We start from the raw sequence: 27,723 nt of genomic DNA, 5'->3' as shown, positions 1-27,723 counted from the left end.
GATCTTGTCGAGCCTGTCTCGACTACCCATTCACAGAAATGGCGATCCAAAAAAAGGTATGACAGGATTCCTCTCTACGTTGGAAGACTTCTTTGCGCTAACATCGACCAGCACGGTAAAGGTCGTTTGGACAAGTGGTATCGCCTTGCGAAAGAAAAGGGATACCGAGCAAGAGCTGCTTTCAAATTGATCCAGCTAAACAAGAAGTATGGTTTCTTGGAAAAGAGCAAAGTCCTTCTGGATCTTTGCGCGGCTCCCGGCGTACGTTTAGTCACTCCCTTTTTTCCCGCCGATTTCTTTGGCTTATGATAAATTAGTCGTGGTGTCAAGTAGCGGCAGAGTGTATGCCCACACAGAGCATCATTATCGGTGTCGATCTCGCCCCAATCAAGCCAATTCCTCGAGTCATTACCTTTCAAAGCGATATTACAACAGAAAAGTGTCGCGCGACGATCAGACAACATTTGAAGCACTGGAAGGCAGACACTGTTCTTCACGACGGAGCTCCAAATGTTGGTACAGCGTGGGTTCAGGACGCTTTCTCCCAGGCGGAGTTGGTCTTGCAGTCGATGAAGTTGGCCACGGAGTTCCTGGTTGAGGGTGGTACCTTTGTCACCAAGGTCTTCAGATCGAAGGACTACAATCCTCTGCTCTGGGTTTTCAAGCAGCTCTTCACGTCTGTGGAAGCGACAAAGCCTCCTTCTTCCCGAAATGTTTCCGCAGAAATCTTCGTCGTCTGCCGTGGATTCAAGGCTCCAAAACGCATTGACCCCAAATTCCTCGACCCCAAGCATGTTTTTGCAGAATTGACAGATGCTACGCCAAATAACGAAGCGCGTGTATTCAATCCGGAGAAGAAGAAGCGAAAGAGAGAAGGTTACGAAGAAGGTGATTACACACAGTTCAAGGAAATACCGGTCACGGAGTTCATCAACACCACTGATCCGATCGCGATTCTCGGTACTTATAATAAACTCAGCTTCGAACAATCTCCGGGAGGAGATCTTGCGTTGGCGACTCTGAACAGACTGGAAGAGACCACGGACGAGATTCGAACCTGCTGTGAGGATTTGAAGATTCTAGGCAAAAAAGAATTTCGGAACTTGCTCCGATGGCGCTTAAAGGTCCGTGAAAAGTTTGGGCTTGTAGTCAAAAAAGGGCAAGCCAAGACCGATGAACCTGAGGAGGTCGCAGAGGTAGCTCCCATGGATGAGGAGTTGGCCATCCAGGAAGAGCTACAACGTCTCCAGGAGAAAGAGAGCTCCAAGCGCAAGAAGGAAAGACGCAAGGAGAATGAGAAGAAGCGCAAAGAAATAATACGCATGCAAATGCATATGACAACCCCTATGGATATTGGCATGGAGCAACTTGGGCCCGGTGGCGAGGACGCAACTTTCTCCTTGAAGCGAGTGGAAAGAGATGGGGCAAGAGACGTCATTGCGTCTGGAAAGGTGGCGGAAATTGAGAGTGACAGTGAGGACGATCAAACGGGATCTGACGACGAAAGCGATGACGAAGGCGACCAATTGGAGAGGGAACTCGATTCATTGTATGAACAGTACCAGGAGCGCAGAGAAGATCGGGACTCCAAAGTACGGGCAAAGAAAGCGCGAAAAGACTACGAGGCGGATGAATGGGACGGCTTCTCAGACTCCGACAAGGAAGATGACGAGGAATCAGAGGAAGACGGCGCATCCCAAGCGGTGGTCAAGCCAGCACCTCCTAAATCGGGAACACTCTCCAGCAAAGCCGCGATGTTCTTCGATCAAGACATTTTCCAGGGTCTGGGTGACGTCGACGATGTTGAGGACGATGACAGCGCAATTGAAATGCAGGAGGACGATAAATCCGCTAAGAGGGGCTCTGTTTTGGAGAAACAAGCGCCCAAGGATGCAAAGAAAAAGGCGCAGGCCACTGAGGTCTTTTCAGATAGCGAGCCTGAAGAGCCTGACGACCCACGAAAGAAGAACGGCCAACTCGGTATGTTTCCATGAATAGGTACCTTTCAGACGGAGTCACTAACCACTTTTTTTACCCCAGATATCGATATCATCACCGCAGAGGCCATGGCGCTTGCCCAGCAAATGGCCACTGGTGAAAAGAAGTCCCAGGACATTGTTGATGACGGTTTCAATCGGTACACCTTCCGGGATGTTGACGGTCTCCCCGAATGGTTCCTCGACGACGAAAACAAGCATTCTAAGCCCCAACGGCCTATCACGAAGGCGGCTGCGGCCGCAATCAAGGAAAAGCTGCGTGCCATCAATGCTCGGCCCATCAAGAAGGTGATGGAGGCTAAGGGCCGTAAAAAGATGAAGGCTGCTCAGAGACTCGAGAAACTGCGCAAGAAGTCTGCTTTGCTGGCAGATGACGAGGCGCTCAGTGAAAGGGACAAGTCGCAGGCCATTGCGAAGTTGATGAGCAAAGCGGTCAAGAAGAAACCCAAGCAGCAGGTGAAGTTGGTTGTTGCTAAGGGAGCCAACAGAGGTATCTCCGGTCGTCCACGCGGAGTGAAGGGCAAATACAAGATTGTGGACTCGCGTATGAAGAAGGATATCCGGGCTCAAAAGAGATTGGCCAAGAAGAAGAAATAGACGGACAGCAGACTATGTTTATGATATTGGCATTTTTCAATCATACTCCCGTACATATGAACTACAGTTTGATACCCTCAGGGCTGGCTTTACTTCTGTAGAAAAATAGCAACAACCGTAGGTTTTACCTGAATGGTATTGTTAAATCACCTGTTCTAGTCCTACATGTATGTTAGCATTGACCTTCAAAACATGAGTAGCAATTTGTTCAAGTCGACAGTCGGCAGTGAATTGATGCTATTCCTAAAGTGTTGGGAGACCCCACAGTTGTGGAGATGGTGCATGGATTATGCATAAGTAGTGAATACTAATGTACACACTAAGCCTAATATGGAAATTCTAACCCGCAGGTGGCAATTGTCAAAGGGCTTTAGTGCCTTGGGGCCTGAGGCTATTAGTGAATGACTTGATCATCCGTCTTGGCCCGCTCACTTTTCGCAGCTCTTCTTCCCTTCTCCTTGTGCTCTGTACTTCCAAGTCATTTTTCCCTCTATTATTGCATTGCATTCTTGTTGATCATTATTGTCTATGGGACTTTTGCATTTGAACTCATCATAGCGTGTGCTATTGCCTTCTTTGTCCATATTTCTAGACGCGTCAACATATTTTTACCTCCCCGCCGCAGACTGATTTCGCTAACTCCGCTCCATGGGATTTTTCGATCACCTCCAGAAAGGAGGCGCTTTTTCGCTGCAGGCTCAAAAGCCACAGATTCGTAAGGTTGTCCAGACCCGGCCCGCGCCGCCCTCAAGATCTTCCTCGCACACCCCCGTCAGATCATCGTCGCAGACCTCACCCCCGGAGAAGGCCAAAAGGCCGCGAGACTCCTCTAGCCGGTCTGTTTCGAGGGATCCTGATCATCGCCCATCGAAGCGTTTAAGTACCCCCTTGCGTAATAGGAAACGGCCAACTCCCGAGCAACGACTCTCGAGTGACGATGACGCAAGTGACACGGATACATCATTTGAGTTGCGCAAGCGGGCAAGAACGGAGGATAGTGCGGAGCCTGACCTCGCGAGGCGCATACGGTCTTTGAAAGCATTTTCGGAGGAAAATGTTAAACCACTGCCATTGGTGCACGCTGCAGATATTACATCCAAGCAAAAAGCCGGAAACTTCAAACGAGCGTTTGGTGGGGCGGACCGGCCGACGGAGATTCTTCTGCAGTATCCTAGTGCTTCACTGAAAGAAAGGTACGCACTTCAGGTCTAGTGATACCCATAACCCTGTCTAACTGCTTGATTTGGTGTAGATTCAACCTCGTCGTGCCCCGCGACAACGATGATTTCAAGCCTATTGATGATATCGTCCATGTTATCGACACCGTTTCTGAGAACTATATTCCTGGGAGTGAGGCGGATTTCTTCAACAATGAGTCAACAGGTATCAAACGGAGGTTGCGTCGAGCTTTGGCACATTCGTCCGAGACGGAATTCCGAGAAGCTGTGGCCGACTACAATCATGAGATCGAACGGTTAAGACGTAGTGGGGCCATTGCTAAACATTTGGACGCGACACATCGGTTGAACCTGCCCCTGGTAGAGAGGATATTGACACAGATTTACGCGCGTACTGTATCCCCTCGAGTTGAATCTCTTCGCCGATACGAAAACGGAACAGATAACGTTTACGGAGAGCTCCTACCTCGTTTCATCAGCACGATCTTCAAAGAAACTCGACTAAAATCGGGGCAAGTCTTTGTCGACCTGGGATCTGGGGTTGGTAATGTCGTTTTGCAAGCTGCGCTTGAAATTGGATGTGAAAGTTGGGGCTGCGAGATGATGGCCAATGCTTGTGACCTGGCAGAACTTCAGCAGACCGAGTTCAGAGCACGCTGCCGGCTCTGGGGTATTGCGCCAGGGAAAACACACCTTGTCCGCGGCGACTTTCTGCAAGAGCAAAGCATCATTGATGTTCTGAAACGCGCAGATGTTGTTCTGATCAACAACCAAGCCTTTACACCTCAGCTCAACAATGAGATCATCAATCACTTCTTAGATATGAAGGAGGGCTGCCAGATTGTGTCACTCAAGTCTTTCGTTCCTGCCGGTCACAAGATTCAGTCTCGCAATCTGTACTCCCCGATCAACCTTTTGAAGGTCAAGCAGTTGAATTACTGGTCAAACAGTGTCAGCTGGACTGACGTTGGGGGCACATATTTTATTGCCACCAAAGATAGTTCCAGGCTCAAGGCTTTTGCGGATAGCATGGAGTGAGCGAACTCGTTCACTGCATCATGATTGATTTCATTACCGTTGCATGGCATTACGACTAAGGGTGCACAACCCCTGGCATTACCTCGCCTTTGTGACATTTTGATTTTATGTGAATATTTTTGCATTGGGTAACCCCGTATATATCAGCATGTCTGTTGACATTCCTTCGGGTCATGCCTTGGAGCAATGAGTCTTCTATTGAAAATATTCTCTCTTGTTCCATGATACCTTTTTGTTATGATGATCCACCATCCTTTTTGGCATATTCCATCAATTCCATCGCAAGATGGCCTTCATGTCATATTATTCCACGCGCGCGAATCTTAGGGGTGAAGGCCAATTTGTGACCAGATAAAGAGACGCATGCGGTCTGCGGCGGCTCTGGCGAGCCGGATTGACTTTTCGGTGGACTCTTGGATACCATTTCTTGTAAGAATAGATGAGTTAGTTAGATGGGGACGATATGAATCTTATGTACATAGAACATTGTTAACCGGGAATGGATTGAAGCTGGAAGCTCTTATGGGGGCTCTGAATTCCCTAGTTAAATGAAGAGGACTGGTCCATATCACCCCGTTGGTGATGCAGCTCAAGAGAATTTTGAGGCATCATTCATGGCCTCTGCTTCTCTGCCGATCCTGGCCATCCAGCGATCAATCAGCTCCTGGTTCTCACGCTGTAGCCTGCTGGATCGCTCTTCGGCCATGTTAAGCTGCAGATTCAGAGTCGCGAGTTCGTCTTGGAAGTCCTACGAAGCGACCGTGTCAGCAAACAAGTGGCGACATGGCCGATGAATGAATGACATGCCTCGAGTAACTTGGCCTTCCCCTTCAATTCTGCATCCCTATCCTTTACGCGCATTTGTAGATGAGTTACTTCACTCTCCAAAGCATGGATACGTCTGCCATCTTGCGTGCTTCTCTTCCGTAGCTTCTCCAACTCGGTGCTCAGCTCAGTCAGCCGGGCCTGCAACTCCGAACGAGCACGTTGGGCTTCGGAGAGATCCGCACGTGTAGCTGCTAGAATATCAGTAACAGATGGGCCTGCCAACGACTTCCCAGCTGCAGGGATCGCTGTATGTTTGTCTCCAGCCCCTGTGAGATATTGGGCACCTTGGGCTCCGGCGGATGCAATTCGGCTAGTTCGATCGGCTAGCTGCGTATCTAGTCGTTCACAGTTTGTTAGATTATCTTCTTACAAAAGCTTCGCAGTAGGCCATAGACCTTATCCAGTGGCATACAAGCATTATAGAGAGCGATATTTGCCTTTTCTCGGCGATCGCGAGCCGCCAGAGCGGCGGAGTACTCATTCCTCCAGTGAGCCATGTGATAGTCTTCCGGCGATGAGGCGGGACAGTTGCCAGCGGTTCTTATCGGGTTACGAATACATTGTTAACCTTGTAGATAGCGCAGATCAAAGAGTAGGGTGAAATGGCATACAACGCTCGACATGGAGTCTTCTACTGCGACATTCCATGGCAATCAGCGAAATGGTCGTCGATAAGCGACGATAACGAATAATGTCTCAGGCACCCTCTTACACCGCCTCGGCCACCGCTCGGGCCATCATGCATCATCGAACCCAACGGTCCCAGTTAGCGTGGGCTCATCACTGCAAGACCCAACAGCTGCGCTGCTAACTGTTGCTGCTCCTCATCTCTGCTACATACGTCCAGTCTACCTCTACCCTTTCGCCTTTTGACGACTGCAGGCTTTACCATTCTCTGGCACTACTGCGCTTTTGACAGGCTTTCCGCATCCCCCTTGTCTTTTGCTAGGAATATCCTCCTGCCTTTCCCCCGCTCTCCACCGCCATGGCGTCACGCAAGAAGGTCTTGCTGAAGGTACATCTTCCTCAACCCATACGACTGTCAGGGCTCTTGAGATTGCTGGGCATTTACTTACGCATCTTTGGGAATTCTAGGTCATCATTCTGGGCGACAGTGGTGTTGGCAAAACGAGCTTGATGAACCAATATGTCAGTGGCCTCATTTCGGCGATTGATGGATATCGTCCAAACCGCTAACCTCCATCCGATCGATAGGTCAACAAGAAGTTCAGTGCAAGCTACAAGGCCACTATCGGCGCCGATTTTCTTACGAAAGAGGTGCTCGTAGACGACCGTCTGGTAACAATGCAGGCATGTGTACCACCCATGGCTCGCATATTCGCCGAGAATTGCGAATTAACCTGTGGATAGATCTGGGATACTGCGGGTCAAGAGCGATTTCAGTCTTTAGGTGTTGCATTCTACCGGGGTGCGGATTGCTGTGTTCTGGTATACGACGTGAATAATTCCAAGAGCTTCGAGGCTCTCGACAGTTGGCGCGATGAATTCCTCATCCAAGCGAGTCCTCGCGACCCGGAGAGCTTTCCTTTCGTACGATTCTTCCCTGCCCCTAACTGACCTCTGATGTGCAAACGGGCAGATGTTGACCAGTTTGCAGGTTGTGATCGGCAACAAGATTGATGTGGAGGAAAGCAAGCGGATGATTTCTTCGAAACGCGCCATGACTTTCTGCCAATCCAAGGGCAACATCCCTTACTTCGAGACAAGCGCTAAGGAAGCAGTCAACGTGGAGCAGGCTTTCGAGGGTATGTTTTTCGCTCAAACATGAACAGAGAACGCTGTGCTAATATGCTGCAAGTCATCGCCCGAAGCGCCCTGGCTCAAGAAGAGGCTGAGGAGTTCAACGGCGAATTCAGCGATCCCATCAACATCCACCTCGATAGTGACCGTGATGGTTGTGCTTGTTGATGCGCTTCTGAGATGGCCATGACCTTTGAACGATTTACAACACCGCTGCTATTCTTGATTCATTCATGTCGTGCGTTTGTGGTTTGTAGAGCTGTTTCTTTCTTCGTTCCATTTGGCGAGCTTGGAGGATTGTACTTTCTACGATAGTTTGGGATCCATATATACCTTCAAAGTTCCTCGGTGTACCAAGTTGCCTGTTTCCTATTGTCTGTCTGGTCGGAAAGGGTATCATATGGGTTTCGAGCTCTTTGACTCTTCTTTTCTTGCTTATCGGTGATAACCTTTTGCTTTTTCGACAGCATACTCAATCAATCGAGAGTCACACACATAACCCTGCTGCACATGCACCTATTTCCTTTGTAGCTTCTATCATTAAACTACAAATAATGATATTGAACTTTCAGCGCAAGAAGAAGCAAAAATGGTACAGGTATGCCGAGTAGCAACTGTGATCAAGTCTCGTGCCTTATCAGGGCGCAGCTCGTGATGCTTGGCATATATTCCCCTGCTTCGGGATTATCGACATCTCCATGATCGGAATGAACCCCCGCTTCACGCTGAAACACTACGGACCAGGCCATCTACTATCGACACCGCCTGTTGCCAAATGCGATTTATGGACTCGACTCTCCATCCTAGCATCGGCGCGCCACGGTTTGCAGGATATCGTGCTCCATGATCCACGATCACAAATCGGTCTAATCGGTCGGGTACCTTCAATCAATGACCAGGCTCCTCGTCGCTCGTTTCTTCAACTTATCTTTATGAAAATCGTTCTGTTCCCATAAGTTTTTCAATACTACAACTTGCCCATGGAAACATATAGTTGGCGTGGTCCCAGCTGGACTGGGGCCGCAAGACGGTCGCTAGGCATCTGTCTCCTACTACTCGTGGTGGTCTTGTGGACGGCTTCGAACTTTTTGGCCAGCGTATGTGCATCTCGAGAAGAGACTCTCGAAATGATCCTATCTGATGTTGTGCATCTGGGACTTCGTTATGGCTGGTATCCTGCTATACGCGTGCTAACTGTACATTTTCCATCCCTTCTAGACCATCTTCGCGGATAATTCATACTCGAAACCGTTCTTTGTGACCTACATCAACAGCTCGCTGTTTATTATTCCTCTCTTCTCGATCATTCTGGGCAGACTATTCAAACTATGGCGCCAGGGTAGATTGTCTCAGATCGATTCTATTCAAAGCCTGTTGCTCCATCTTGATTCGCACGATTCGAAGCGCGAGGCACCCGACGTGCTGCATCCCTCCTCTTTCGCAGATAGACAACAGAGTGAGAACGAAGTTGATAGCTCTAGCAAGCTTGGCTTGAGGGCGACTGCGAAATTGAGCTTCCAATTTTGTCTATTATGGGTAAGGAGTCGGCATGACAAGCACCTTCAATATACAAGCTAACAAGCATGAATAGGTCCTTGTAAGTTAACTACTGCCAACATACCAGCTTTAAGCCGGCGCCTGACTTGTACAGGCGAATTACTTCGCAATGGCCTGTCTGCAATACACAACAGTAGGAAGTACCACAATCCTAACTTCAACTAGCGGTACGTACTCATCAATCGCACGGAGACCGATTGATAAATCCCAGGCTAACACATCCTTCCAGGGGTCTGGACCCTCATCTTCGGCGCAATGATTGGGGTAGAACGGTTCACCGTCCGCAAACTTGCCGGTGTTATCGCTTCCCTGATCGGAATCATCCTCATCTCCCGCGTAGATCTGTCGTCAACGGACTCCCCGCCCGGAGATGATGGCAGTTCGGGTACCTTCCCCCACAAGACGACCGCCGAGATTGCCCTCGGCGATGCGATGGCCGCATTCAGCGCAGTCATGTACGGCGTCTACACTATCGTCCTAAAAAGGCAAGTCGGCGATGAGTCGCGGGTCAATATGGTGCTGTTCTTCGGGCTAGTGGGACTCTTTAATATGCTCTTGCTCTGGCCGGGATTCGTCATCTTACATTTCACCGGGATCGAGCCGTTCGTTCTCCCTGATACCGGGAGAATATGGACTATAGTGCTGGTAAGAAATACGTCGTGACAATAACGCGACCCCTGCGGCGCCATGGACTGACATTTGCATTTCTACAGGTAAATTCAGTATCATCACTAGTTTCAGATATATGTTGGGCGTATGCGATGCTCCTTACCACTCCGCTTGTCGTGACTGTCGGGCTGAGTTTGACCATCCCGCTTTCGCTTGTGGGTCAAATCTTCCTGCAGGGACAGTATTCGAGTGCGATATACTGGGTTGGTGCCGCTATAGTGTTTTTGTCATTCCTGGTGGTCAACCATGAGAGTCGGGATGATAAGCTGGAGGCAACCTCGGCGGCCGGGTACGATGCTGTCCCTGGTGATGAGATAGGCGATACCGCTTGATGAAGAGTTTCCATATGGTTTGGGCTAGAAGTGAAACCTTTTCCGTCCTTCACACATCGTTATCCTTCATAGACAGAAGACCAATAATGCATTAAAATTATTAGACGTCATACAGCCAGGTTGTAACACCGATTAGACACTGATTTCCATCGTCCGTTGCCAGTGGAAGAACAATGACGAAGACAAGCAAGGAAAATACCGGAAGGAACGAGATCATTATGATACAGCAGAAGCAGTCAAGACTCGTCATCAAAAATTGCCATGAACTCGACAACGTTAAGTAGCCTCGGTTATCCCATTAGAGCAATACAAGAAGGGATGACAAAAGGGGGAATAAAAGAACAGCCATCACAAGAAGGGGTATGTACGTCTTGAAACAAATATGATAGCAAGGAAGAAACGCTGTGCAAAGGAGAGGACCTTAGATCACTTGAGATCTGCAACGAGTGAAGAATATGGTCGGAGTGAAAGGAATGGAAATTGAAATTGAGCCAGTGATGCCTTGTTCCACATCAAAGTTAATATTCATGGTGCTGATGCTCCTGGTGCAGGCTCCAACTTCTTGCGCGCAACAAGAATACTCTTCAAGGAGCCTAACCACTTGGCAAGAGATTCTTCGTCAGGTGCGCATAGTCGGTACGATTTGTCTTCGGCGATTATCTGAAGACAGAACTTCTTTGAACGTGAAAGAGGGTCAACTTCGGCGGCTTCGATGACCTGAGACATGGGCAGGATTTTGATAGCGGAGTACTCCTATTCATCAATGTTAGCTGTTGCCCAGTCTCACTTGAGAAAACATCGTATAGGGCCATCGTACTTGGTCATCCTTATAGAACCCAAGGCTCTTTGGCCTCAAGACGACCCACAGACGCTTCCACTGGCGCACTGCGCCTTTGATTCGAAGGCACTGGAGATAGCCGTTGCAAATAACTCTCTCTGGATCGCGGAGGATCCCCAAGTCCTGACTGCGACCAACGTCTCGCGGTTGGAGTTGTTGTCCACCCACAGGGGCCGAGGTAGACAAATTCTGCAGGGAAAGGTTGGGCTTCATGCGAGTACTGGTGTTGCTTGTAGGTCCATCAGACCACTCCGAATAGGAAGTAATCTCATTTCCCGAGTGGTCCTGTAAGGAGCCGTATCGATTGGAATAGCGGCCAGGCGAAAGTGACCGTCCCAATTCAGGCGAGCTGGCTCTTCCCGGATATTCAAATTCCGAGTGATCTGTAGTATCCTCGGCGTGCTGCCTATTGGTTGCCGGCACATTTCTATTCCGCGACAGAGCCAAGAAGGCTTCTTCTTCCTCGTCCGCACGAGTTTCAGCACGAATACGTCTAATCCAGTCCTCTGCATCCTTCTCCGACAAAGCCTGGAAGCGGTAATTTTTGGATGGCGAGAATATACCGAAGACGTGTTGTCGAGACGATCGCGGGGATTTGACCGGAGCAACCGCTGTGACTTCCGAAAGAGTTATGGAAGCCCGAAGTCTTGTCGCTTCCTCATCTTTATATACAGACAGGAGGTTCGGGCGGAGGACGAGGTAAGCGGGCTTCCAAGAAGCTCGGAATGCCTAAAAGAGGATATTGGTTAGGACATAACAACTAGTGCTTCTGTATCGAAAGCGACTTACATGCTTGTGTTTCACTCGACGATGCACTTTCCCGGTTTTCAAGACTCGATCGAATTCAAAGCTACCATTTTCGTTGACTGGAGAAAATGTGTCCAAGTTGACATGGCCATTGCGAAAGGCGGGGGAAGGGTGTATAGGCCGTAAAAATGCAGACTGCTGGACAGTGCCGTCGGGAAACTGAATCGAGGGGGCTTTCATATGCGCCTCCGAGATTGGCGGGCAGGCGCTCGACATTGTTTGATCCATCGTGGTCGCAGACTTCCTTTCAAAGGGACAAAATCGAGATTATGAAAAGTCACGGAGGGTTTAGTATGGAGACCACATGCCCAGGCCGCAAGTTGAAGCGAAAAGGTGCCTATGATAAGGATCCTAATTCAAAATTGTATGACCGCATCTGAAAAGACACTGCGGGACAGGTCCCTATGAAATACAAGACGGGCACCTGAGAACGTAGGCAGAAACGATGGGAATATTTCTGACTAGTTCCCAGGTGAAGGGCAACTTTCTGTCTGATTGTCTGAGAGGCAGGATAATCGACGAGACAGCGTCACAAGGACCGAAGGTCCCTCGGACGTCCTAGGAGGGGTGAAATTAACCCCGATGTGAAAGAAATTAAGATGCGGCGATGACGGTCGTGTGGAGAAGAAGACCTTAGAATGTGCAGAATGCGCTGCACTTAATGAGGGACAACACTCTCTTGTTTTCAAGGTTGTTCGTTGTGATGTATTGGGGAACAATTACCCTTTCTCGAAGGAAGTTCCTCCATCACAGTCCCATGGAACGCATGGGCGGCTTTTAATGAGTACTTGGTAGATCATCCGACAGGAGATGCTTCGAGGTCTGGGACGTCGGGTGAAGCTGCTACTAGATTACTACTAAGGAGTAGACTACTACTTACTTGAGGTGAGGGCGGCAACTCCTCCCGGTCCTGAATCAAGCTCTGTTTCGAATCGACTCCTTTTCTACTGGTTGATTGGACTTGAATCTGCTTCGCCGTAGACTTGAGCGCATACTTTTATTCCATCGCAAGCTTCACTGATCTGGTATAGAATCAACCTCTCGCGAATGACCTCTACCCTACTTACTCTACTTCACACTTCAGTATCGGCTGTGCTTGTCTTCTCAGGGGCGCATACCTCTCTTCCTATGCATAAATGGTGCTTGATTCGGTAGTAATAGCTAATACAAGAGTAGGCTGGTTACTAAATAGATGCTGTTAGTGGTCGACCCAAGAGGATTATTGGAAAACCCCTTATTTCTAATTCTGGATGCAAGTATCTCAACTATCTGCCTGAAGATATGGGTGAATTATAGATCGCTTTCAAGAGAAAGAATAATAACAAATCATTTCATTCCACCTCTAGATTTGAGCTTGTGTGTGAACTCCAAGGACAGCACACTAAGTTCTGACTTCCATTTCTAAAAACAACGACGTACTAACAACGGTCCAGACCCTTCGCTGGTCAAGGGAAAAAGGGAGGCGAAAGAGGCCACCTTGACAGATCCTCTAGACTAAGGGTCACGTGTGGGTCTGAAGGGTTCGACTTCAGGGAGGTAACTTGAGGTTTATATCTTCTCCATAGCCTATTACCGTACGTTTAGCTTAATGTACGTGAAATACCAAGTCATGAGGTAAGGTAAGGTAAGGTAGGTACAGGTACCTAGGGATGAACTCCTCATTCGGTGGTACCTGAGGGAAGATCCCTCCAGTCGAGACTGTCATTACTTTACATTTTTTTCTGTATCATCGGGCCGGTAGTCCATCATGAGCACACCTAGGTAGGATACTGTAATTAAAGGAGGACTTTCTTGAGATGATAGGTACCTTAAGTCTTCCGGAAAGCACACGCACTCACAACAGACTCCTCGCTGGCATGCCAGAATTGTGGAAGAATCTCCTGATCAATAATAACACCTCCTCGATGTACTGTGTACTCCCTTGTACCTCTGTAATTATCAGTGATGTAGGTGAGTCCAAATGCGACTACATATGCATGCTTCAAAGGTTAAAATTGCCAATCAGCTAATATCAAATCTACGTAGTTGACCCTGCATAGAGAGTACGGAGTATTACGCGCTGCGTACTCCAAGAGGTACGTGGTTGAATATTTGGATAGACGAAAGATCAATGCGCTCTTCTATAGCAGAACATCGCAATCAGAGAAAAAGGTCATGTCGATGTCTTGAATTGCGTTTGCACAACTATCAGTTACCAACGATCTGATTCATCTCATCATTGATACGAATACCATACTGACTCGGTAGTAATCTGATACTAGGCAAGGTAGTAGTATTCTGCTGTGAACTGAGAAAGAGTCGAAGAAAATGCCTGTTCCTTAAGGGTCATAGGTAGATTATCTACTCCGTACTCCGTACTGCCGGTGGTATTACGGCTTGAGCCGCTTGTAAACTTACCGTTCCGGTGTGACAGTGACCAGAGCGAGCGGCTTGCGCCTCCTTGGGCTTGGCGGAATCTCCCAATTCTCCCATCCCCAAAATCATACCCTCAAACCTTCGCCCCGTCGTTGAATGCCTCCCGCAATTTTTCCACCTCCCCATCCCGTTCTTCTCCCCAACCCCATTTGTGATTGATGACCTCGTCGACTACCCCCGTGTCTTCGGCCTCACTGCTTAGGACAACGGTCCCCTGCGTTGCTTTCAACGCTTTTCGCACCTGCTCGCATCAGGTCGATTGAAGAGGGAAAAGTTGGAAAGAGAAAGGAGGTTCTCCTCCGGCCACTCGTTTTCTTTGCTGGTCTTTTTTTTTTTTTTCTTTCTTGATTGCGAACTTATTCTTACCTTGTTCTATACTCTTCTATTCCCATTCCTGTCCATATTTCTGCGATCTGCAGCTGGTATACATCCATCAGCTTCGATTCCCTGTTGTCTCGCGTGCGGATTGTTGCAAACCACTTCAGCATCTATCCTCTGCTCATCAACCACGGCTCTTGTTCAGACTAGGCTGCTCGTCCGGACTCGGACAGAGCCTTGAATCTACCGCTGGAACCTGACATTGGTGTTTTGCGTCGACTTGTTCGAAGTCGACGCAGCGTGGAGACACTGCCATCATGAGCTTCATTCAGCGTATTGTGAAGCGGTTGCCCTCAACGCCGAATCTACCCTTCGATGACAGCTCACGCGAAAAGGCTCGGAATTTCTCCAGATTTGCTTTCCTGAAGCGCAGGATACGATTAAAGGGCAACTCGTCGATTTCTATACCCCTAGGCTTTGTTCTGTTATTTCCGTGCCTTGTGATTATCCTCATTTTACTCTTGTTCGTACGACATCCAGCCTCTCCTGGCGGGATTCTCATTCCAGCAGGCACTCCGCCCTCGATCAGGTTCGACTCTCATCCACAGCCCCTTCATCGTACCAATCCTCAAAGCTAACGTGCCATTCTTTGCTATAGGAGAATAAGTGAGAAATATGACAAGGTCTTCGCTACTGGCTGCTTGCCAGTTGAAGAGGTGCCCCCTGACTATAAACGGGCGAATGCTGCGTTTGTCGTTCTCGCCCGTAACAAGGAATTGGAGGGTGTCGTTCAGTCACTGAAATCCATCGAACGTCACTTCAATCGCTGGTACCACTATCCATATGTATTCTTGAACGACGGCGACTTCGACGATGACTTCAAGGCCACCGTCAAGAATTACACGAGCGCCCCTGTGGAGTTTGGCAAGATCGATGAGACCATGTGGGGTTTCCCTGACTGGGTTGACCACGAGGTTGCCAAGGAAGGTATCAGAAAACAAGGAGATGCTGCAATCATGTATGGAGGCATGGAAAGTTACCATCATATGTGCAGATTCTATTCTGGGTGAGTGTCTCGCGGTTTGTTGTGGTTAGCTATGATTGACGTGGCGGCAGGTTTTTCTACAAGCATCCTCTCCTCATGAAGTACGAGTGGTATTGGCGTCTTGAGCCGGAGATCAAGTACTTCTGCGATATCACATAGTACGCATAGCACTCCCGTCTTTGCAACTGGCCGCATCCTCTAACTACGGGCAATAGTGATCCTTTTATCATGATGGCCGAGGCTAATAAGACTTACGGTTTCACTATCGCCGTCAAAGAACTTCGCGAAACTGTACCCAACATCTTCCGCTACGCGTCCGCCTATATGCGAAAGAATAATCTCAAGTCGAAGGGACTTTGGGAGATGTTTCTTGAGAGGCCTGAACAGGAGGAACCCAAGCCGGAAGAAGAACAGAAGAAGGACAAGCTTCCCGACGAGATACTCCTTACCGATCCGGGCGAGAATGCTCTTCCTGAAGTTGATCCAGAGGCTATGGAGGGCGAGAAGTACAACATGTGTCATTTCTGGAGTAACTTCGAAATCGCACGCCTGGATTGGTTCCGCAGCAAAGAATATGAGGATTTCTTCGAGATGATGGACAAGAGCGGGGGCTTCTGGATGGAGAGAGTAAGTTCGCAATTGGTTCGTGGTCTTTATTTGGTTGGACTGACACCTTTTTTTAAACAGTGGGGTGATGCGCCTATCCACTCGCTAGCCGCTGGCGCTCTCTTATCTCCTAGCGACATCCACTACTTCCGTGATTTTGGCTATCGTCACACCACGATCCAACACTGCCCTGCAAATGCGCCTGCGCGACAACTGCCCCGAATTCCGTATCTGGAAAAGACCACGGTGGATGAGAAGGCGCGAATCGAGGAAGATGAATACTGGGCGACTTTTGACGCCGTCAAGGAGAACGGTGTCGGTTGCAGATGCAGGTGTGATACTGATATTGTGGATGTTGAAGGCAAACAAGGCAGCTGTCTCGCCGAATGGGTAGAAGTTGCTGGAGGATGGGCATCTCCATAGACCTGATTTGCCTCTGGAACCCGTCAATGTACTCTGTATAATGTTTGCAACACCCTTTCCGTGCCTACTTGTTCGATTATGAGCGCTACTTGGGTCGTCCTGGGAGTTTTTTTGCTTGGGCCTGCAGAATGTGTTGGCCGTGGGGTTCTTCTGGACGGCGTTTTAACGGATCTGACGACTTCTCATACGGAAGATGGCGTGACACCGTCATATTGACAGATTCATCTAGCGTGCTTCGTACATCTTGTTTGGATGCCACGTTCTATAATTCTTGTCGAAATCTTCATCTCCTTTCAGAGAATACCTTGACCGACTTTCAGAAGAGTTGTCTTTTGCGCATACTGGTCCGACTCTTCGACGATGCAGCTTTCAATGCTGTGGCTCATGCGCCGCCAGCGACCGACTCGTGTAGAGTCTTCTTTCCGCAGGCTCCTGTTACCAGACAGATGCCTTGGAGATTCTTCCGTCGGCCTGCCGCGGTTTTGAGCGAGTGCTGTTCTCGATCGCCATTCGCTGAAGCCCCCAAGAGAGCATCCTTGGCAACGGTGTGGGAATAGTCATGCCACAATATGGCCATCTCGGACTCTCGAGGCCTAGCATTATATGTGAACCGAGGATGACACAGCGGCGATGTGACCGTTATTGAGGCCCCCGATATCTAATCCTTAAATTCCTACCTCTTTTTCCCCATGCCTCTCGATATTGATATTTGCCTCCCTGTCTCCTTTGAACCCAGTATCCCCTTCTTGTTTCTGCCCTTCTGCATTTAATTCATGACGACTGTACATATTGTCCCCGGTGAGCCCGCGTTGAGGAAGGGCCCTTCATATGCGTCATTGATTCTCAAATAATACACTGAGCATGACTTGTCCATAGAACATGAGCTAATCCATCTTTGTGACGTTTCGCAAGATCGAATTAAGTGTAAGCTTGTACGTACCGTTGTGATCATGCATTTACAGAAAACTAGCCTCCATCCCCGAGCAATTCCTTCCGGAGACGAGTAAAGAATAGGAAGAGGATGGCATGTTGAGGGGCATTCGAGTACAGGTTAGATACAGATACTCCGGATCCAATTCATAATGTTAACCAAGTGTTCAGTAAAGTGGAAGGCCAATCCTCCTCTGGTCCTGACATAGAGCTACCTCATAGTCTAGGCCTGTTCGGGTTTAGCCGTGATACTTTTATCGTTATCAGTTGCTCCAACGATAATAACGATAAACGACTGAATGATGATGTCTCATCCTGATGGTGAACACCACATGATGAGGTAACTGCAGCCTTAGTATCTAATTGCTGCCTAGGGCATACTGGACCTAAGGTACTAGTCAACCTCCACCTGACTTCGATAATCCGGTCCTTGAAATTATCGACACGGACTTTGTAGTACCCCAGTCATCCGCTGTCATGCGCCCCGCCCGCCTGTGGCTGTTCTTGCTATCTACATTGACAGGCACAATCCGTTCCCCTCACCTGGTAAAGTAATCGCTGCTTTTGAGATAATCTGTCAAAGATTCCTCATACACTGATCTAGCCTTTCTTTGATGTAGGACAAGGGTTTTTATTCTTGGATTTTTTCATCATTCAACTGACTTCTGTGCCTCAGTGCACCTGACTTCTCCGCTTAGCCCGGGAAGCGTCCCCTCCGCTGCTATAGTCATCATCGGGCATCCGCCTATTAGGCAGAGTTGATCTGGGGAGTTCACTGACAAACTGTCCTTTATCATTCTCAGATAGAACTGGGCAGAGCTTCCCCTGTGAAGTTAACGTATCCCCCCTTTCAAATCTGTCCACTAGACTCAAGTCTTCGTTCTCTGTACTCGACCGAGACTACGCAGTCCACCTCACTGCTAAAACCATCTCTGCTCGATGACAACCGCACTCTGAAAACATGGCTGACTCTCCAGAGCCCTACTCCAGACGTCCCTCTGTCTCAGGCACGCCCCACCTCCAATACCCAACGTTCCCACCGCTAAGTGGTTCCGTTGAAGAGTGGTTATCACGATCGAGACCTACAAGTATGACGTCAACTCCAGCGGCAGAACACGCCAGCAGATCGTTGAGCGAAAGTTGGGCAGCCTTGAGTGCTTCAGACGCCCATTCTGAGGATGGCACTCGTTCTGAGCAGACTGACGCGGGGTCTCTGATTGATCAGACCGGCCCAGACGACGTTGCGAGTCTTGATGACCAGTACAGCTGCAGCGAGGCCGACGCGGTTGGCGAAGACGACACTGATGAGGAGGAATATAATCAAAGGATCAACAATTCTGAGTCTCAGGAGCTTCCTTCCCTGTTTACTCAAAGGGGTGATGCTATCGACGGTAGTAACCTTACCGCTAAGACGGCCTTTTATCAATCGAGCGAGTCGATTCAATTCGTCGAGCCTGAGCAGTGGCCTGAAGCCGAACGAGTAGAGCTGAAGCACACTATCCGGGTCATTGACGGCCTTGAGTCCACAGAACTCCTAGAGCATCTTGGTTGCGACTATCAAGACTCCCTCCTCACAGTCACAGTCCAACAGACAATGACAAAAAGAAGCCTTGACACCGAGAAACCGTTTCGTGTGCTGTATATTGGGCACTCTGATTACCGCACTATCATACTAGACAAAATTGGTGATGTTCTAGTTTCGAGCTCATGCAGCAGCTATGAGAGTAGCTCCACAGAGTCTTCCAGATACCATGTCGTTCCCACTGCATTTGGTGCAGGGGCCGTACCTAATTTTGCAGAACTTCTTCCGATCCATGTGCAGCTCATTGTCGACGAGTGTGTACAGGCTTTTTCTGACGCTGAGACCGACGATACTGGCTCGATCAGCCTGATGTTCAAGAACCGGCCCCCATGCACATCTTCTTGGAGCGGATTAGACTACACCGTCTCATCATCTTCGGACTGGACACTCCCGGACGTAGCCATCCTTTTCCTTTCGACCATGGACTCTCCCGATGCTGTGGAAACGCAAAACCTAGCTCGTATCTTCATGGAAAGACATGGTGTTCCGATATTGATGATCTCAGAGAAGCCGCTGTGGAAGATGGCGAGCGAGCCAATTTCTCTGAACTACCATAGTCTTCATATGTGTCTGGAGTCTCGCCATCCAACTACTGGGAAGAGTACAGTTCTGAGGAGGTACCCCATCGATCTGAAGACTTTCGAGAGCATTACTCCTGGGCAACTCAACCGGAACCTGGCTTCTCTAGCAGAGGTTTATCCTCGAGTGCCATTCAAAACCCGAGTGCACCTATCAGATTCTCCAGAAGAGATGAAAAAGAGATTCTTCACCACGGAGATCTTCAACAGGGCGCTTTCTGGCGTTTACTACCGAAATGACGACCGCGACTGGACGCCCCTCCTGCGTTTGAGTATCATGACAATCGTTTTCATCACAGCTATCACATTGTGCTATTTGGCTTTGCAGGTTACTACTGTGTCCCTCTTTAATTTTTTCTCTCATCCCACCTTTTCGAACACCCCATCTCCTGCTGTATTGACAAGCCCCTCCAGCCTTCTTTTCATGGGAGGACCCGGACAGACTTCCCTTTCAGCGCCGTCCGCATCCGCGAAGGAAGTACAGCTGCTCACAAGTCAATATTCCAGTCGATCTCACATCGGGAACATTATTAGTGGAGTCGCATCTGGTCCTGCACAGGAGGCGAAATCGAACCAATTCCAGATACAGGTAGTCGGTGATTGTCATCTTATTCTAAAGCCTCCGCGTACGTTCTTCAGCATGAAGAAGCAACCGAAATTCGATGTCCAAATCAGCAGGAACAATGTTTCTCTTGCTTACGAGTTCTCCAAGCTATTCGAAGGAGTGTACACGCTCAGATTGGACAGGGGAGATGCTTATGGTGTTGTCGACATCATCATCACTGCAGACACAAAGCCATTCCTCAACCAGACCATGTCAGTTGATTTGGGGACACCCTGGCTCAAGATCGCGAGCTGGAAGCGAGCGGCGCAAGCTATTTCATCCCAACTTGCGCGAGACTTGAGTTCGGCGCACACCGGCCTGTCAGGAGCATATAGTCGGTTGTGCACCGATTTGCAGTTGATGATGGGAGATGTAGTGAAAAAGGCGCATTTCTTGCGACATGAAGCTGATATAATTCGGCAAGGCTCTGCGCAATTGTCTCTGGAGACGAGAGAGGCAGTTATGTCTACGTCAAAGCAACTTTCAGAGGTCGTGAAGCGCACTGCTGTGCAACCATTTCTGGCCGCCTCATCTGTGATACAGAGTCACAGGGTCAGATTTAGCAGAGAGGCCAGAGGGTTCATGGGCAACACATGGAACAAAGTCAGCACCTCTGCCCGAAGTCTCGACCTTGAGGCCCTCAAGCGCCAAATGCGAGACGCTAGGAAATGCGACGCTTTGGATAGGGCTCAGAGAAGGGTAAAGGGTCTGATGAGGCGAAAAGCTTCCCCACACCTGGAAGATTCGTCATAAATACTGCTGTCGGCGAAACCTGGCGTCTATAGTTCATTGCTTTTTATTCTTTCTTTCGATTGTCCTGCTATCTTTGTTTTGGGAAATCTTTCAGGCGATAGGGACGGACGGATATTCATAAGCACGGGTTAACAGGGTTTATGAGACTATGGCTTATCTGATGACAATTACTGGAACAATTGCTACTTTACGCTTTTCACGCATCAAATCAGACTGGGAATTCTAGGACTGTCATAGATCATCTGTGCTTTGCACTCTGTAGGGAATGGCCTTGAGCGGTGGCACTAGTGGAGTAATTGTAGCCTTAGGCTACACTCCTGGGGGGCCGGGCATGATTATTTTGTGAGCGGGACGAACTCCCCACCTTTTGCAGGCCCTGAATCAAAACATATTTTGCCTCTTCCTTTCACTGCCTTCCACCACAAATAAACCTTTCTCTTATCCGAGTAATAGGTAAATTGACCTTCGCTTCAAAACTGCAAACTCCAACTTACAAAACTTCTAGAAACCCAGATCCTTCCACCATGTCTGACGTCGCTGAAACCAAGCCTGACCCCGCCACCAACGCTCCTGAGGCTCAGAAGCCTGAGGAGACGACCCCCGCCGCCAACACTGAAGAGTCCAAGCCTGCGGAAGAAAAGTCCGTGACCGAGGCTGCGGTTGACACTGTCAAGGATGCTGCCACCAAGACATCTGACAGTGTTTTCTCCATGTTCGGTGGTGGTCCCAAGAAGGAGAAGAAGGAGGAGGCTGAGGATGCTAAGGATGAACCTTCTGGTTCTTCTAAGGCTCAGCAGGGTGAAGAAGAGGTGAGTTTGCTTTTTTACACTGGTGTTTGTCTTGCTATGATGCTTGTTGCTGGTTGTCTTGATGCGGTGGCCGTTCCTCCGGTCGTGTCCTTCAATTTCTTTCCTTTTTTACAGCGTGTGATGGACAGCATTTTTGGAAAGCTTGGTTCCCTAGAGCGAGATGAACTGTGATACGTGCTCTAGAAGCTATGAACTGACAGTTTTCGATAAACCTAGGATGAGGCGCCCGAGTCCCCTGATGTCCATTTCGAGCCCGTTATTCGCCTGACGGAGAAGGTCGAGACCAAGACCAACGAAGAGCTCGAGGAGCAGGTTTTCAAGATGCGTGCCAAGCTGTTCCGATTCGACGCTGACAGCAAGGAATGGAAGGAGCGTGGTACCGGTGATGTTAGACTTCTGAAGCACAAGGAGAACCAGAAGACCCGGCTAGTGATGCGCCGAGACAAGACCCTCAAGGTCTGCGCTAACCACTACGGTTAGTCTCTATTTACTACCCAGTGAGTTGATTGTGTTGAGGCTAATGGCTCTGCAGTTGTCCCCGACATGAAGCTCAAGCCCAATGTTGGCAGTGACCGCAGCTGGGTTTGGAGCGTAACTGCGGACGTCAGTGAGGGTGAACCTGAGGCCCAGACCCTGGCCATTCGTTTCGCCAACAGCGAGAGTAAGTCCTGGATGATGATAAGCTTGGTATCTATTCAATGTTTGCTAACCAGACATTACAGATGCCAATCTCTTCAAGGAAGCCTTCGAGAAGGCCCAGCAGGAGAACGAGAAGCTTATCGGCCAGCAGTAAGAAGTCTGCAGCTCCACGCTCCTGGAGATTGCGGTGTCTTTTGTAACCATTGAATTTCGATCCTATTTCGACAAGTTTTGACTTATGGCCTGTCCCTGGATTCATCGTCATCCCATCAATCCCATTATTCCCCGCCACAGCATCCTCTTGTCACTCCCCCTCCTCCGCGCCCCCCCCCCCCCCCCCGATGTTTTCACATGAGTGCGCGAATGATTCTGTAAGCTGGTGACAATGAGACTAAGTCGACCGAGCATCAGATTCAACGCGCCCTCGTCGTCTGGCAGGTGATATCGCGTGCCTTAAGACGTTCGAACCAATTTGTTGGTAGATAGACATACTATCCCTTCGAATATACGCATGAATACACACCACGTTTATGTACGAATTGTTCTAGTTATTAGATCTGCTCTGTGAACCTTTTTCTTGCAATGATTGCTTTCGTTTGCGCATCCTCAATTGCAGGCATTGGATGTAGGCGGAGGTTCTTGTAATTCAGTATCGCTATGACTTAGTCGTATGATGAAAGACATGTATCTTCTCGTAGTCTTTGTGGTACAGCCAGTTGAGTTCCGATTCATTCTGGAGATTTGAATGAAAGCGACCTTGGGTGTATTCAGCTCTCTGGTGGCGGGTCACACTGCCCGCTGCTCTTTGCCTACTTTCCCCCACTTGACAGCGTCGACGAAGGTTTCCATAAAACGCCTTTACTTTCCTCTCACGTTTCTGTCTCCTCCATTCATTCTTACCTGAGGTTTCTAAAAGTAGAGCTTACTTGGAGCTCACTACAGCTGGTCGACATTGGACACTTGCATTTCAGTCCGAATTTCTGATTTCTCCGCAGGCTTGGCGCTAAACATCCAACCTCGCTTCACCTTGATTCGCGCGACCCTTGAGCCCGATAGCTCTTTGTCTCCCATTGCAGTACTCTGCAGTAAAGACACCATACAAAAGACCGCTCTTCCTTCCTTCCTGATACCTCCGATCTACGGTCAGCCTAACAGAGGCCCGCTGGCAAAATGCCCGATGTGAGTCCGTCTGATTCACCCGATCAATGGAGTTCCTGCGTTATACCTTCCAATGCTTAACGCAGGTACCGATCACCTTGCTACTATCGCATGATGCTGACGCCGATATTTTTTTTTTCCCTGCCGCGTAGGTTAAGAGAACAGTTCGGCTGGTGACAGAGCAGCATGTCGTGTACGTCACCTTCCCTCATACTCTACCGTCCGAGCCGCGCAAGAGCGATGCCTCTCTCCATGTCTTTCTATACACTTTGTCTGAATACATGCGCACGCGTGTGGTCGGGCCGTTGCTACGCGCTTCCGTTTCTACGGGACTTGATGCATAGAGCTGGTGGTTTTACCTTGTGTGTTTGGTGGTGATGCTGACGCTTGCTCTTGCTTACTCTAGAAACAAGGACTCCGGCGTTGAAGGATTCCCACTGCGGTCGTGGTCGATTGAGATCTACCTCGTCAATGAACACGGCGAACAGGTGCCGGCGAACGTCTTCGACAAGGTGACATACACGTTGCATCCCAGTTTCGGGGACCGCGCTGTTCAGAGTACGTCGCTTCCTTTACCGCCATGCTATCAAATTCTTGTCACGTCATGAGGGCAAAGAGACGATCGATGAATCGAGGCTGACACGCAGCGCGTCAAACAAACAGCTTTCAAGAACCCTCCATTCAGAATCTCGGAGGAAGGATGGGGTGAATTCGACCTGCAGATTGGCCTCACTGCCGCCGATAAGGAACACTTCCTCACGCACGACCTGAATTTCGCACAGCCGCGCTACGAGTCCAAACATGTCATTGTGAGCACTAGCCCTTGTGTTCTCGCGCGACCTATTTCACTGAGTGGCACTTGTACTCATGCCTCTTATCTTTGCAGACATTCAAGAACCCCAAGCCAGCGCTGTTGGCTTTACTGCGCGAGTCGGGACCAGTGCCCGGTGACGAGAACGGAGTAAAATCGAAACGTGCCGCAGGAGGCGAGGAGGGATCGAAAAAGAAGAAGCGGACGGAGAAGAATGTGAGTCTGGTTTCTCTTCTCCCAACCGAGGAGGATCCTCTCAGGCGAAGATAACACGTCAACTAACCTAACCTCCTCCCGCACCAGGTCGACATGGACAAATTGGCCGATGGCCTCCAAAGGCTTGGAGAAGACGACCTCCTCCAGGTCGTGCAGATGGTACACGACCACAAAGCGCCAGACTCATATACCAAGAACGATGTCGAGCGTACGTCTTGCCATTTATATATTTTTTCAGAATGAAGTTATGTTCGGGAAACAATTGCTAACCGGTATCGCTGGCTTGCAGAGGGCGAATTCCACGTCGACCTTTATACCCTTCCGGACAACCTGATCAAGATGCTGTGGGACTTTACACAAGAGAAGGGGGCTCTGTAGTCGCTTTCTTCTTGTAACTTTTTCTTTTTCTTCTTTTCTTTTTCTGAACCCGTATTCCAATTGTGTTTTTATCTTCTTAACTTCTTATTTCTTCCAGGTCATGTTATTTTCCCACCCACTTACCCTGATTTGTATCTCCAATTCGATGAAGGTTCGTTGGGTTTGAGTGGCCTTCATACAGGGGAGATTTCCAAGAAGTAGGGAGCTGGCGAGAGCAATGATCCTAGTGACTAATGAAACAACAAGAGACATGATCAAGGGAAAAGCCCAATTCTAATCAATTGAGATGATAATATCTTCAGGAAAATCAGTCTATCGAAAGATGAACGCCATATGCCCAGATAAACAAAGGAAACTGAAGACCGAAACGATTTGGATATCTCAGAGTTTCATGCAGACGAGGCCGGAGACAAATGAAACAGCACGATACTAGATGCGTTGAGAACCCAGAAAGTAAATCACCAAATACCCGCCCATGAGTGAAAGTAATGCCTCGTCAAGAAGGAATCAAATGATAATAGACGTCAAAACAAGATCCTGTAGAGAAAATGAAAACGACAAGAAGCCCGATGCGCCCGCTGTGCTCATTCTAGTGGAGCAATGATATTTGCATAACATAAAGAGAATCGGGGAAGAGATGACTTTCAAAAAAGGTCTACAGAATCCGGTATCTGTGTATAGAGTTAGCAGGCGATGGAAAGAAAAGCAGACGCTTGACAATAAACATACAACTTGAGTAGATCTTCCAGACTGTCTGCACTGCAGCTCCGGCCCTTGGGAATCTGCTTCATAATCTCAACGATAGTAGCAAAGACGTCACCTGCTCTGTAAGCCAGCAGAGCCGGGGCGTCAATGTGGTCCATTTCGGCGATCTCATGGTCCAGCTTGATGAAGCGGACGGTTGGTTGCCTGCGCGCAATGGTATCCAGGCAGTCTTCCACGAGGGAGCTGACGTTGGACTGTGGTCATTGTTAGTAGTGTGTTCCTCGAGCCTCCATTGCAAGGGGCATAAACCAATATATACTCACCTCAGGGTCATACACACACACCACCACGACCGTATCCGAGGAGACCTTTTCAATAGCATCCAGATAACCCCCCGCATCCACCGTCTCGACGGACCCGTACATCTTCCTCCGGGGACTGGTACGTCGTAGGTTCCGGTTCTGCAGCTCCTGCATGCGCGACTCGCGCCACTTGCGCATGAACTGCTCCTCGTCTTCGCTGGCAGAGCCATCCGGCGGCGAGTTCTGCAGAAGATTGACATCATCAGTGATCGACTTGGAGTTGGAACGATGATGCGTATAGTCCATTCCCGCGGCACCGAGTAGGGTTCTGCGGAAGGAGCGCTTGCGTGCACGTTCGAAGGCCTGGGCATCAGCAATGACGCCCTTGGGCCCAGTGTTGGCGTCGAACTTGGTCCTGGGGACCTGATATGTGGTTGTCCGTGAACCCATGGCGGTACCGTCAAAGTCTTCCGAGTCTGAGAAGTGTGCGTGGTCGTCGTGGTTGGTGTCGTTGTCAGAGGCAGGCTCGGAGTCGCGATCAGAGTTATCTCGATCCTCAGGATGAGTGGATAACTTCTCCTGGTTGTTGGCAACAAGGCTGTTGAACTCGTCTTGAGCAGACATGACGAAAAGGAAGGAAGCAGGAGGGTGGGGTCAATGCCCAATTTTAAAGGGTAGACGTTGATATTCGTGTCCCGAATTCAGCTCGCAGACAGGGAAAGTCGATCACGATTACACTTTTTTCCCTATCTTTTTGCCGCTTCCTTTTTCCCTTTTCTGATTTTTGCCTTCTGGCTAGGGTACTCGAGTTCCGTTCTAGAACTCTAATTCGAGAAGAAAAAAAAGCAATTGACGAGAACAATAAGCAGTACAGGGTAGCCCTACGGCCCAAGAAAGGCAGAAGGTGATGACGAGACGGATGACTGCGGTTGGTTTCAGAATCTCTCGGATGTTTCTTTTCTCCCCCTGAACCGCAGTCGGAGTTATGGCCGCTATTGGAGATGCTCCAGTGACAAGAGCGAGAGGAACGGAGTACTCCAGACCACCCACGCTGATCAATTCCGCAATTGAGCGTTGAACCAGGAGATCGGACTTGTTCGAGTGTGGACTTGTAGCAAAAGATCCAAAAGGATCCGAATTTGCAGGGTCTAGATAGAGAACTCTGTAGATAGGAGAAATCTAGGCTAGATGCGAGAGTTAGTGGCAGATGAAACAGTTGACGATTCCTGTCGCTTGGGGGATTAGCGGGGAAAACTAGCGTGCCTTAGGTTTCTCTGCAGCAGGTCCTAAGCAAAACAAGAATAGGAGCCAATCACAGTTGGTGTTCCACAGGCCCCTGTGTTTCAGGTGATGAAGATCCCATCTCAGCCACTTTTGGCAGGTCACATCCTTTTGACTCTTTGACATCTGGGTTCTCGATGTATCAATTATCAATCGACTAGTCCAGTCAATGAATGGTTAATATTAATGCCACACACCACTAGAAGCAGCGAAGAACATTCCCTCTGCTCATGGCTGGAAATGTCCCACTCCCCTCCTATATCACCTGATATCGAAAAAGGAGTAAAGTGAAGTTCAAAAGCTTATGAAGGTTATCCATTACGGAGGTACAAAGGATCAGTCCCCTGACTGCTGTTCGCTGTTTCATTGGCGCTACACATTGTTAAGACCATCGTCAGGGGCATCACAGCCACGTGGATAGATGTTCCAGATGCAGATCCATCGCCATGCTTCCGAACAGCCCGATGAAATCTCAAATCGCAACTCATATCTAGATCCCTCAGTTATGGCGCGGTTGCTGCGCTTGTCACCACCCAAGTACTCCGTACTAGCCTCGATTTGCTGCTGG

General features: G+C 49.1%; 11 protein-coding genes across 11 annotated transcripts; 8 read left to right on the top strand and 3 right to left on the bottom strand.

Annotated features, from left to right (window-relative positions):
- Window positions 1–38: 38 nt before the first annotated feature.
- Window positions 39–2,594, top strand: spb1 (rRNA methyltransferase spb1; the record flags this gene model as incomplete). Its single annotated transcript, XM_001259486.1, has 4 exons — window positions 39–56; window positions 112–261; window positions 318–1,980; window positions 2,041–2,594. The coding sequence occupies 4 exons, from the start codon at window positions 39–41 to the stop codon at window positions 2,592–2,594; spliced, it is 2,385 nt and encodes a 794-aa protein (XP_001259487.1).
- Window positions 2,595–3,242: 648 nt separating this feature from the next.
- On the top strand, window positions 3,243–4,810 carry dot1 (histone methyltransferase DOT1; the record flags this gene model as incomplete). The annotated part of the gene is made up of 2 exons (XM_001259485.1): window positions 3,243–3,787; window positions 3,847–4,810. The coding sequence occupies 2 exons, from the start codon at window positions 3,243–3,245 to the stop codon at window positions 4,808–4,810; spliced, it is 1,509 nt and encodes a 502-aa protein (XP_001259486.1).
- Window positions 4,811–5,399: 589 nt separating this feature from the next.
- On the bottom strand, window positions 5,400–6,135 carry NFIA_075170 (ATG16 family protein; the record flags this gene model as incomplete). Its single annotated transcript, XM_001259484.1, has 3 exons — window positions 5,400–5,558; window positions 5,618–5,973; window positions 6,051–6,135. 3 exons carry the CDS (start codon window positions 6,133–6,135, stop codon window positions 5,400–5,402), a joined length of 600 nt encoding a protein of 199 aa, XP_001259485.1.
- Window positions 6,136–6,623: 488 nt separating this feature from the next.
- On the top strand, window positions 6,624–7,567 carry rab7 (Rab family GTPase YPT7; the record flags this gene model as incomplete). Its single annotated transcript, XM_001259483.1, has 6 exons — window positions 6,624–6,653; window positions 6,734–6,787; window positions 6,854–6,949; window positions 7,010–7,189; window positions 7,257–7,404; window positions 7,458–7,567. The coding sequence occupies 6 exons, from the start codon at window positions 6,624–6,626 to the stop codon at window positions 7,565–7,567; spliced, it is 618 nt and encodes a 205-aa protein (XP_001259484.1).
- An 812-nt stretch (window positions 7,568–8,379) lies between these two features.
- Window positions 8,380–9,957, top strand: NFIA_075150 (DMT family transporter; the record flags this gene model as incomplete). Its single annotated transcript, XM_001259482.1, has 5 exons — window positions 8,380–8,496; window positions 8,618–8,935; window positions 9,051–9,123; window positions 9,186–9,601; window positions 9,670–9,957. The coding sequence occupies 5 exons, from the start codon at window positions 8,380–8,382 to the stop codon at window positions 9,955–9,957; spliced, it is 1,212 nt and encodes a 403-aa protein (XP_001259483.1).
- Window positions 9,958–10,482: 525 nt separating this feature from the next.
- On the bottom strand, window positions 10,483–11,830 carry NFIA_075140 (PH domain-containing protein; the record flags this gene model as incomplete). The annotated part of the gene is made up of 3 exons (XM_001259481.1): window positions 10,483–10,710; window positions 10,775–11,524; window positions 11,585–11,830. The coding sequence occupies 3 exons, from the start codon at window positions 11,828–11,830 to the stop codon at window positions 10,483–10,485; spliced, it is 1,224 nt and encodes a 407-aa protein (XP_001259482.1).
- A 2,822-nt stretch (window positions 11,831–14,652) lies between these two features.
- On the top strand, window positions 14,653–16,409 carry NFIA_075130 (glycosyltransferase family 15 protein; the record flags this gene model as incomplete). Its single annotated transcript, XM_001259480.1, has 5 exons — window positions 14,653–14,924; window positions 14,994–15,401; window positions 15,452–15,538; window positions 15,596–16,007; window positions 16,068–16,409. The coding sequence occupies 5 exons, from the start codon at window positions 14,653–14,655 to the stop codon at window positions 16,407–16,409; spliced, it is 1,521 nt and encodes a 506-aa protein (XP_001259481.1).
- Window positions 16,410–18,300: 1,891 nt separating this feature from the next.
- NFIA_075120 (uncharacterized protein) lies at window positions 18,301–20,856 on the top strand (the record flags this gene model as incomplete). Its single annotated transcript, XM_001259479.1, has 1 exon — window positions 18,301–20,856. One exon carries the CDS (start codon window positions 18,301–18,303, stop codon window positions 20,854–20,856), a length of 2,556 nt encoding a protein of 851 aa, XP_001259480.1.
- Window positions 20,857–21,380: 524 nt separating this feature from the next.
- On the top strand, window positions 21,381–22,458 carry NFIA_075110 (Ran GTPase-binding protein YRB1; the record flags this gene model as incomplete). The annotated part of the gene is made up of 4 exons (XM_001259478.1): window positions 21,381–21,665; window positions 21,882–22,140; window positions 22,198–22,326; window positions 22,388–22,458. 4 exons carry the CDS (start codon window positions 21,381–21,383, stop codon window positions 22,456–22,458), a joined length of 744 nt encoding a protein of 247 aa, XP_001259479.1.
- Window positions 22,459–23,839: 1,381 nt separating this feature from the next.
- On the top strand, window positions 23,840–24,867 carry NFIA_075100 (putative transcription initiation factor subunit (TAF30); the record flags this gene model as incomplete). The annotated part of the gene is made up of 5 exons (XM_001259477.1): window positions 23,840–24,020; window positions 24,126–24,271; window positions 24,349–24,489; window positions 24,577–24,697; window positions 24,779–24,867. 5 exons carry the CDS (start codon window positions 23,840–23,842, stop codon window positions 24,865–24,867), a joined length of 678 nt encoding a protein of 225 aa, XP_001259478.1.
- A 655-nt stretch (window positions 24,868–25,522) lies between these two features.
- NFIA_075090 (phosducin family protein) lies at window positions 25,523–26,498 on the bottom strand (the record flags this gene model as incomplete). The annotated part of the gene is made up of 3 exons (XM_001259476.1): window positions 25,523–25,538; window positions 25,597–25,826; window positions 25,896–26,498. The coding sequence occupies 3 exons, from the start codon at window positions 26,496–26,498 to the stop codon at window positions 25,523–25,525; spliced, it is 849 nt and encodes a 282-aa protein (XP_001259477.1).
- Window positions 26,499–27,723: the final 1,225 nt, after the last annotated feature.

This window comes from Aspergillus fischeri, genomic scaffold (genome assembly GCF_000149645.3).
Source record: "Aspergillus fischeri NRRL 181 1099437636264 genomic scaffold, whole genome shotgun sequence".
Classification (NCBI taxonomy): domain Eukaryota; kingdom Fungi; phylum Ascomycota; class Eurotiomycetes; order Eurotiales; family Aspergillaceae; genus Aspergillus; species Aspergillus fischeri.
Note: the sequence above shows the minus strand (reverse complement) of the source record. Positions and strands in the feature narration are given on the sequence as shown.